Genomic DNA, 10,896 nt, shown 5'->3' with positions numbered 1-10,896 from the left:
TTTATTTAATTCAAACATATTTAATAATTTAAAATAAATGATGATGCATATATGATTTTTTTTAATATTTATATTTTTTATATTTAATTATCATATAAATGATATATATAAAAAAGACTTGTTAAGAAAATTATAATGATGCCTTTTATACTTTTATTAATCAATAAAAGAAAATTTAAAATAAAATAATTAGAATTAATTTATTTATTTATTTAATAATGAACTTTAACATATTTATTATGAACATATATTTATAAACTTCGACATGGCCTAGTGGTAGTCAGGGTTCAACTCAAGCCTTTTGGCTTGGTTTGACCAATCAACTTTGGTGTGGAATATAGAGAACGGAATATAGAGAACGCTGGATGAGTGGGAATAATACACCATATGACAAATTCTAGTAGATATAGAATGTAACAAGCAAAGGGATGTTTCAGACAATTTTTTGCGGTTTCTAAACTTTTTGTAAACAATTCTTCAATAGTTTTACTGTTTACACCTCCTTAATTACTCTTTAATAACAAAGAATCCATTGCAGGGTTCATCACGACTACTATAGTGGCATATTATAACAAAGACCGGTAGGAAGTCTCCTACTCCTTATTCTGCTAGAGATTAAAAGAACCCTAGTGAGAAAGAGGTTCTTGACCTGCACCCACAATCATCAAGTGAAGTAAGACTATCTCAACATCGATTGAGTATGAAACACTCTCACATACCGGCCCGCACAAAGCATGTCTGCACCAACACAAAGGAAAAAAAAAACAAGGAGGTATGTATAGTGCCATATATTTTATAATTCAAGTTCGTTTTCGAAACAGTTTATTGTCATAAATTCTGAAAAATTCTGAAATTGCGGTCAACCTATGAATAAAGCTGCCAACATTCTTTGGATTCAAGTCGTTGATAATGGGGGACAGTATGAAATGACTTTTGGTGTGAAAAGAACTAAGTTATGATGGGGTTTGGAGACTTACACAAATTCTTTAGAAACCATTTAGTATCATAAGAAGGATGTATGAGCCCACAATTGCTTGAAAATTCCACACGGAATGAAGAATTCCACATGATAGGACCCAGTTTGAGTGTTGTCTACGCTCCCTGATGATGCCAATTGACCCATATTGGAATGTAATGTCAACTAAAATGTCCTCCATTCATCCACGATGAAATGTGACCAATAATTTGGCCATTTAATGCTAAAAACTGTTTGGACAAGGAATTTGGACCTCAGTCGTTGGGTCTGTTCGTCCACAACTGAAAAGTCTTCATGGAAATTCCACATGGTGGACACTTCTGAGAAATCCCGAACGCATTCTGCCTGGACAATATTGCAATTATATATAAACAAAACAGCTGCAGAGATCTTGAAACCAAAGTCTCAAAGGTGAAGGGGATAACTTTTCTTTTTTTTAAATCCAATGGAGTGGTTTTTATCCAAGCATTTGATGTTGGTGTTGATAGTGTTGCTCCAAATCAATGGATACAAAGCTTGTTTGGCAGAGGAGAGAATGGGCCTCTTAGAATTCAAGTGGTTTTTGAAATCCAACAATGAAGACGCTGATGGACTTCTCCGCTCATGGGTTGATGACGGGGAGAGTGATTGTTGTGGGTGGGAGCGAGTTAAGTGCAACTCCATTACAGGCCGTGTAATCGAACTCTCCCTCGGCAATATAAGACAAATTGACGAGAGTTATGGCCTAAGGTGTGATGATACCCGGATATGGTCCTTAAACACCTCCTTGTTCCGTCCTTTCCAAGAATTAACAAGCCTTGACTTGTCCAGAAACTGTTTCAAAGGTTATCTTGAGACTGAAGGTATGGATTCCCTCTTCTGTAATATTCCCTCAAATTGTGCTTGGTTCATTAGTTTTATTGCTTGACAACTCTTATATATGTAGCATTTTCTCAAATTGCATTTGATCCATCAATTTGATTGTATCACTAGACCTTTTTATTGCATCAAAATTCTCTCCATCTCTATGCATTAATCTTTGTTACTCTCATGCAAAATCAAGTCATGCATGTGTAATATATGAGGATTATATCCACTATTTATAAGTTTCACTCACAAACATTTAAAATATTTTTACTGATATTTGCATGCACCATTAATTTTTAGCATTTGCTTACATAACAAAGTGATGACCAAATATTATTATAAATATGTCGATAATTAATATTAAAACTAGCATTTTTCTAGTGACCATCAGAACCTCTTTTTTTTTTTTTTTTACTTTTTTTTTTAACTTTTTATCTTTTTAAGTTAATGTAAGATAAAATATATTCATTCATTTATGTACAAGGTGATCTAATTTTCCTTTTTAATCTAACTTTCCTTTTTAAGATCTACAACCTCTACTCATCATAACCCCCTAATTGAACCAAACATCTTCTCAATTGATTTTAAACAAATAGGATTAGGGTAGATTAGAATGGACCAGGATACAAAGTAATGAGACCTTATATGTGGTACATACGAATGAGACTCGATACAAAGCAATGAGATTTGAGTTGTACATGTGACAACATCTTATTGGTGATGTTTTTCAATTTTTATTGAAAAAGTACATTCAATACTATAATAGGACCCCATTAGCTAAACATAATGAAAATATACTATTTTATCATTTTTAATATTATTATTATTGTTTGTCTTGATATATATATAGCAAAGGTCATGAATATTTTCTGACAATCCTCATCTTCTTCTCGTAGGTTTTGAAAAGTTGTCAAGCTTAAAAAAGTTAAAAATTCTAAACCTTCAAGATAATCAATTTGACAAGACTATCGTACCACCCTTGGGCACCCTCACATCTCTGAGGGCTTTGACTCTTAGAGGAACAAATATTTTGGAAGAATCATCATCTCCTATCAAAGGTATGTCTTCCATTAAGAGTGCAAAATGACAATACATCTTAAGTGAAACATTCCTCTCTGCTTCTTGAAATTACTGACTTATATTAACTTTGGTTAGCCTTATAAAGTAGTAGTCAATAGAATTTGTCTCTTTATTTTGCTTGAATTCCAATGAAATCACTGAATTTTCATTGCAATTGTGGGTAAAAAATTTGTGAAATTTATTTAGATCCTCTTTTCATATGTTTTGGTTGGGAAATTGTAATCCTAGGTGCAGTTTCTAGAGGAGAGAAAGAAAGTGTTTTTGAGAGACCAGTTTTTTCTTCCTTGAAAGAAAGTGATTCTAAATTTAGTTCTGGATTGCCTGTGGGAAGTTTGCAACCACAGAGGGAGGAAGAGAACAAAGGAAAACCAAAAGCTTAAAGGCATAGTTTGAATCATGAAATGGGATTTAATTTCCTTGAGCCGAGGAATATTTGGCTTAGTGATGAAACTACATACCATGTATGCACTGGCCCCAAAGCATTACATTCCTCAACAATCATTTTGTTGAAGTATCTCTATATGAGAAATTTTAGGTACAATGAGAAAATGGCAGTACATTGGATGTAGTGTGATACTTAGAAAGAAAGAGTAAATGGAACTAATTAAATTGTACGCATTCTAATTCATTAGTTCTATAAGAGTCGCCATTTTCCAATCCTTCCTTAGAATGGGTGGAAAATACTGTTGCAAAACAGTAGAATAGGAGGTAGAACAACATGTAACAAACTAGAAACATAAAAGAAAGTCAACACTCACCACCTTGAGAATTAAAGTGTTGAGGAGTGCTTTCCGCTGTCCTTGAAAATTAGCTTACCACCTTGAGATTGTCCCGATGTAGTGTGTGAAAGGCCCTCTATCATAATGCACACATGAAAGTTTGAGATTTTATATCACAAAACTATCTAGTGGGGTTAAATAGGTAGCCCTTCAATATTGGCCCAAAACACTAATTTAAATATTTTAGAATTTTTAAATTTTATAAGGATATTTTAAATCAGTTAATCCAAGAACATCCAACCATACCGGCAAACATGTGATTTACACGAAGACCACCTATAAAGTCTCCCTCAAACTTAACAGATGTAAGAACCCTAGGTTCAATAGACACATAGCTAAGCCACTAGTTCTAGAAGTATACATAATTACCTAGTAAACACTACTCTACTTGAGACTCATATTAACAAAACCTACACTTATCCTCACATCTACGACGCAAGACCAATGTGCTCAACAACTTCAAGCGATGTGATCCGCTACCACAAACTCAATGAACAAAAGTATTACTTTTGAAAGATTGGATTAAGTGAGAAGAATGATGACATGAAATTTTCTAGGGCATAAAATTGTGAAAATGTGTAGCTAGGCATATTTATTCTTAAAGGAAAGCTTAGTGGACTTGGGTGAATTTTGCAAATGATTAAGTACCAAATTGGATTGAGGAAATAAGGCAGAATTGAAATTTCCTAAAAACTAGATAAATTTATGCTCAAATGCCTTAGCGTCCCTTGGGGTGCTTGAGTGCTCCTTGTTAGGATAGAACCTTAGAAAACATGACATGATGTAACAAATTTTAATTTCATTAATAAATTTATTTATTTATAATTTTGGTACTCTTGACCATCTTATTTGCATTAATTGGTTATTTAAGCATTCATACCCATATCACTTGCATTTTACATAATTTGGGTGCATTAGGAGTTGCACAAAAACAAGTCCTAGGTTCCTTGCAAAATGGTAAGTTGTGCAAAGTCAATTCATGGATTTGGGTAATCCATCAAAGATTATAGTTACCTCTTAATTGGAGAAATGACTTGTTTTAGTCATCAGGATGGTTGTCTTATGATAAGTGCACTAGTATGTATGGACACATTAAATATGACCTATGGTGAATCATGAAATTAGCTATTTGATGGTCATGATTCACAAAACTACTATATTGCATGGATTGTCAACCTTAAGAAGATATTTGAGTATGTACTAATGAAGTCAATATGAGGCTCTAACCTATGTGTGAGACTCTAAGGTTGTCATATATTCCCTATAGGTTGGGTCACTATTAATGGAGACTAGTGGTAGAAGATATCCTTGATAGAGGCACCATGATATCTCATAAGATTGAGACAATGTGCCACCTTGGGTGATCCTAAGAACATGTGATCAAGAAAACTATGAACGTAGTAATTCCTTAAGTGGAATTTGATACATGTTCTTTGTGATCTAGAGTATGTTCATAGATCACAAAATAGGAGAATTTGTAAATCAAGGATTAGAGAGGTAAATTTGAGAGGATGATAACACTCACCTAATTAAATTACAGACACTAGTTTATGGAAAGTTATATGTAATGGATAGTAGGTCATAAATTCAAGCTTTGTCTCATTGTAATATCATAAGATACTGAAATACAATTAACTCTATTTAGTAGAGTGTTGAGGATTCTAAGAGATTCAATATTTCCCTATGAGTCTTAGTGGTCCCTATTTGAGCTCTTAAATCATGGTAGCACAATTATATAAGGGAATTATGGGTTTATAATTTCTAAGTGTGCATAAGGGGGTTTTAGTAAAAATGTACGTAAGGTTGAACTAGATCTTACAAGTGGTCTTTTTAGATTAGGCTAATTAAATCGGATCAATCTGAGAGCATCCTTATCGCATATGTTGGGATAGAGCCTTTGAAAACATGACATAATATAATAGATTTTAGATTTAATAATAAACTTATTTATTTATGATTCTAGTTCCCTTTATTATCCCTTATGCATTAATTAGTTATCTAAGCATTCATATCACTTGCATTGTACATGACTTGGGTGCATTAAGAGTTTCATAGAAGATACAAGTCATAATTTCCTTGCAAGATGATAAGTATTTCACAATTGATTCATGGATTTAGGCAATCTAGTAAAGATTGTGGTGCACTAACTCATAATTGGTGAGTGCGTTAGTGTATGGTTACACAATAGACAGGACCTACGGTGAATCATGACATAAGGCTATCGGTTGTCATGATTAACCAAGCTACTATACTATATGAACTCTCAACCTTGAGAAGATATTAAGCTTTTGTTAAAGTCAACATGAGGCTTTGACCTATGGGTAAGACCCTAATGTGTTCATATATCCTTATGAATTAGATCACTATTGATGGTATAAGGGACACTGGATTTTTGCATTCCCTATCCTAGGTTTAGGTTAGGTATATGAACACTCCTTAGGGCTCTAGATCTTAGTAAATGAAGCATAAAATTACAATTTTTATTAACAAGATTTAGAAAAACAATGTTTTAGAAAACTTTATCTATGATTTAGACGTTTCCTAATTAATTCCACATAATGAAGAGAGTGTTTGAAGCATCTGGGAGTCTCGTACACCCAAGATCTTCCAACCGATGACTCAAACCATGACCTTCGCACCCTAAAGAGTGGACTGTGGAAGGAAGTACTATACTATATGAACTCTCAACCTTGAGAAGATATTAAGCTTTTGTTAAAGTCAATATGAGGCTTTGACTTATGGGTAAGACCCTAATGTGTTCATATATCCTTATGAATTAGATCACTATTAATGGTATAATGGACACTGGATTTTTTCATTCCCTATCCTAGGTTTAGGTTAGGTATATGAACACTCCTTAGGGCCCTAGATCTTAGTAAATGAAGCATAAAATTAAAATTTTTATTAACAAGATTTAGAAGAACAATGTTTTAGAAAACTTTATCTATGATTTAAACGTTCCCTAATTAATTCCACATAATGAAGAAAGTGTTTGAAGCATTTGGGAGTCTCGTACACCCAAGATCTTCCAACCAATGACTCAAACCATGACCTTCGCACCCTAAAGAGTGGACTGTGGAATGAAGGATGCCTTGGCTCTCAATCTCTCTCTATGGATGTGGAAGACAACGGTAAAAAAAAACTTGGAAACCCTAACCTCTAAGCAGATATTTATAGGGTTTCCCTAGTTGACTTAAGTGACTTGAGCCCACCAAGGCTTAGGTTACTTAATCTAGCCTAAAACAAGTCTGAATTGATTAATTAACTAATAAAGTCTTCTAATTAACTAACTAGCATAATCTAGAGGCCTTGTTCACTATCTCATGTGCAATGTTGCATAATTATCAAAACGCCCTTATGTACAAAAGTGAACCTAAAGTCAATCCAACCCTCATAACCCATGTCAACATGGTATATGAACTTAGACCGAAAACCATTAGGACCCATAAGAGTATTGGCTCTCTCATAATCCAATTCTAAATTTGATTTAACATCCTACTATAAAAAATCAGCAGCACTCCAATACCATATATAAATAATAATAAGACGAAACTTAGGTTCATGACCTACTATCCACTATCTCTAGACTCCCTATGAATTGGCGTTCGTAATCTGATAAGATAGTGTTATTACCTATCAAGATTACTTCTCTAATCCTTAAGTTATAGATCTTATTATGTGATCAATTGACATACTCTAACTCCAAGGATATAACAACTAATTGACAATTGACAACAACTGACTTTGAAATGTGAGAAAAAGATTTTTCTCATCCTCAAATGCTAGGAACCTCGAATTGCTTTGTTCCCACACCTTTGATCATATAGGTTCATGCAAATCTACCCTAGGCTTCTCTAGAAACAATTTTAGTAGAAACAATAGCATTGAAAACCATTTAGAATAATGAACTAGAGAAGACAATAATCATAGCCGGATCTAAATGTTTCCATATCAATTCTTCATGATAAGAACATGTCTAAAAGGTCTAAAGGTCTTGTACACCCAAGATCTTTTGCTCGATGACTTGATCCATGGTCTTGGCATTCCAAAGTCTAGTCTTTGGAAAGGAGAACTCCTAGGCTCTCTATATCTCTTTAACTCTCTAGAGGTGGAAGACAACTGTCTCTCCAAAAGTTAGAAACCTTAACCCTTAAGGGCGTATTTATAGGGTTCCCCTAATGGGTTTATTAACCACTAAAGCTTTCATCACTTAATTTAGCCCAAAATGGGACTTAATTGATTAATTAATCACACAAGACCATTTGATTAATCAATTATCCCAATCTAGAGACCTTGTTCACTTTCCTTTATGTAACTTTATGTAATTACCAAAACACCCTTATGCAAAGGGTGAACCTAGAGCCAATCCAATCCTTACAACCTATGTCATCATGGTATATGAGCTTAAAACGGGGACTACTAGGACTTATAAGAGTATTGGCTCCCTCATAATCTAATTTAGAAATTGATTCAACATTGCACTAAAGGAAGTCAATTGTAATCTAGTACTTTATGTAAATAACAAGACTAACTTGATTTGTGACCTACTATTCACTACATGCAGACTTCTCCTGAACTGGTGTCTGTAATCTAACAAGGTAGTGCTATCACCTATCAAGATTATCTCTCAAATCCTCGAGTTATAAATTCCACTTATTCTGTGATCAATTCACATACTCTAGCTCCAAGGAGCATATGTCAAATTTTCACTAAAAGGAAATGTTATGGCTATAGTCTTCTAGATTACATGTCTTTTAGATCACCCAAAAGGATACACTATCTCAATCCCATGAGATATCATGGTGCCTCTATTGAGAATAGTTGTTGCCACTAATCTTCATCAACAGTGACTTAATCCATAAGGAATATATGACCATCTTATAGTCTCACCCATAGGTCAAAACCTCGTGTTGACTTTAGCACAAACTCAATATCCTTTCAAGATTGAGAGTCAATGCAGTATAATAGCTTGGAAAATCATGATAATTGATAGCTTTATGTAATGATTCATCATGGGTTCTAGCCAACATGCATCATATAGACCAGTGTACTCACCATGGGAAGCCCATCCCGACGATCAAGACAAATCATCCCTTTAATTAAGAGGTAATGCACTATAATCTTTACTAGATTCTTGAAATTCATGAATTGACTATGGACAACTTATCTACTTATAAGAAACCGATGACTTGTATCCTCTATGTAACTCCTAATGCACCCAAGTCATGTACAATATAAGAGATATGATCTAAATGCTCAAATCAATGTAAATGCATCAAAGGGATAAGTCAGGGATAGTGAAGTCTAACTTTGTTGCATTATATCTTGTTTTTAGGGGATCAAGCCCAACATGGAGTTCTCTTATTAGTTCATTTAAGCTCATCACCATCTTATTCATAGAACAGTTGAGCTTGAACTGCTTGAAAGAATCCACTAAGGTCTTTAAAACCATGTCAACTTGGGTTTCCCCATTGATCTCAGCTTCAAGGATTTCCATCTTGTTAAAGAGTTTGATCATATGAATTGTATGATCTTTAAGGGGAGTTCCTTTTGACATCTTAGTATTCATAATAATCTTAAGAGTAGTTAGTCTAATTGGTGTGCCCTTGTCACTAACCATCTCCTGGAAACTGACAAGAATATCATAAGCCATTGGCATACACACATGTTGATGTTGCAACACATTATCCAAAGATCCAAGCATGATATACTTGGTCTTCTAATCTACTCTCTACCAACTATGATAATTATCCTTCTTCTCCTGAGTGGAATATTCATTAGGGGTAGAAAGAGCAATTTCTTGAGTGAGTACCATGTCTAGATTCCTTTTCCAATCCACATGGTTTAGTTTAATCAACTTATTTGTAGTAAAAATAAGATTAATTGGATTATATGACATGATATCAATAATAGAAATAAAAACAAGCATTAATAAAATGAGCATGCACAACAAACTCATGATTAATTTAGAAAAAATGTAGTGTTATCAAAGGTATCCTAGTATCATAAGAATTAATTCTAAGGTGGGCAGGTCATGACCTTATTACTTGTTAAGGACCTTCTCAAATTAATCTCCTTATATTAACCTCAAAGGTATCTAAAGATAAGATCAACATAACCTTCATTTAGTCTATGGACTATGCAATTGGGACTATGGTGGGTGATTTTACCACTTCATATCACATGTTAAGTGTATAATCATTGTCATTGAACTATCAATGTCACCAAGTAAAGAACCCATTAGTGAGGTGGTTGCTCCCATTAGAAACATATCTAGTCTCGTCCTAGAGGAAACTCCATATCCCTTGATTCCTAGGGCCCAACCCACCAGTAGGTTGGTGATGAACCAAATCAAGATAGGCTCAACAATGGAGGTCATGGGTTTTGCCAAAGCCCTCTCCCACTTAATCTTTTGAAAAGAGAGACTTTAAGTGATTTTGGTAACCTTTCTTAAAATAAATTCTCTATCATGAGAACTTTCAAATTCATTATTTACTTCTTAAACAAAGACTTTTGTGCTAAAAGAATTACTCTCTTATTTCATTATCCTTATATTATCCATAGACTAAATGGTATCCTCTTTTTCTCAAAGAAGGAGAACTAGAAGGACGAATGATAGATGTAGTTCTCCTTCTCTCAAGAGGGAAGAGCCAAAAGAACCACCTATCTAACCAAATGGATAATCTAAAAAGGAATAGCAATACCTTTTAACAATAACTAGTTCAAAGAAAAATAATATTGGAAAAAACTTCTCATTAAAATTTATTTTCTTAAGAAAAACCCAAAATCACTTTTCAAAAATTAAACAAATATCTTGGTAAGCTTTCTTAATCATGAATTATCTATCACGGATTTTCCAAAAATAACTTATTTTTTAAATTAGAACCTTATGCATAAAAGGAAAAATCTTATTTTATAAAGACTTAGCAAAATAAAAACTACTTCCTTAAAGAAAATAAATCTTATATACCTTTCCAACTTGTCTTTTCCTAAAATAAAAGATTTCTAAATAACTAACACATTCCAATTTAATAAGTTTATCCAATTAAAAAAAAATCACATGAAAGTTCACTTACCTTAAGCATACCCAAATATTCACATGCTATAAATTATACAAAAATATAGTATATCAAGCATAAAAGGAAATTAAAAGAATAATTCCCATGGCCTTAGGGATGTTGTTGCATATTTGGTAATTAAATTTGGATGAAAATC

General features: G+C 33.4%; 1 protein-coding gene across 2 annotated transcripts in view; it reads left to right on the top strand.

Annotated features, from left to right (window-relative positions):
• Positions 1–1,239: 1,239 nt before the first annotated feature.
• Positions 1,240–10,896, top strand: part of LOC117921616 (receptor-like protein 13) — a 29,645-nt gene continuing 19,988 nt past the window's right edge. The window contains exons 1-2 of one of the 2 annotated variants that reach the window (XM_034839562.1): positions 1,240–1,818; positions 2,719–2,880. In XM_034839562.1, coding sequence (XP_034695453.1) covers positions 1,422–1,818; positions 2,719–2,880 — 559 coding nt within the window. In that variant the 5' untranslated portion in view covers positions 1,240–1,421. The remainder of the gene's footprint in view (positions 1,819–2,718; positions 2,881–10,896) is intronic. The other variant, XM_034839563.1, reaches the window with a different exon arrangement.

The sequence above is a fragment of the Vitis riparia genome, chromosome 9, assembly GCF_004353265.1.
Source record: "Vitis riparia cultivar Riparia Gloire de Montpellier isolate 1030 chromosome 9, EGFV_Vit.rip_1.0, whole genome shotgun sequence".
NCBI classification, from domain to species: Eukaryota; Viridiplantae; Streptophyta; class Magnoliopsida; order Vitales; family Vitaceae; genus Vitis; species Vitis riparia.
Note: the sequence above shows the minus strand (reverse complement) of the source record. Positions and strands in the feature narration are given on the sequence as shown.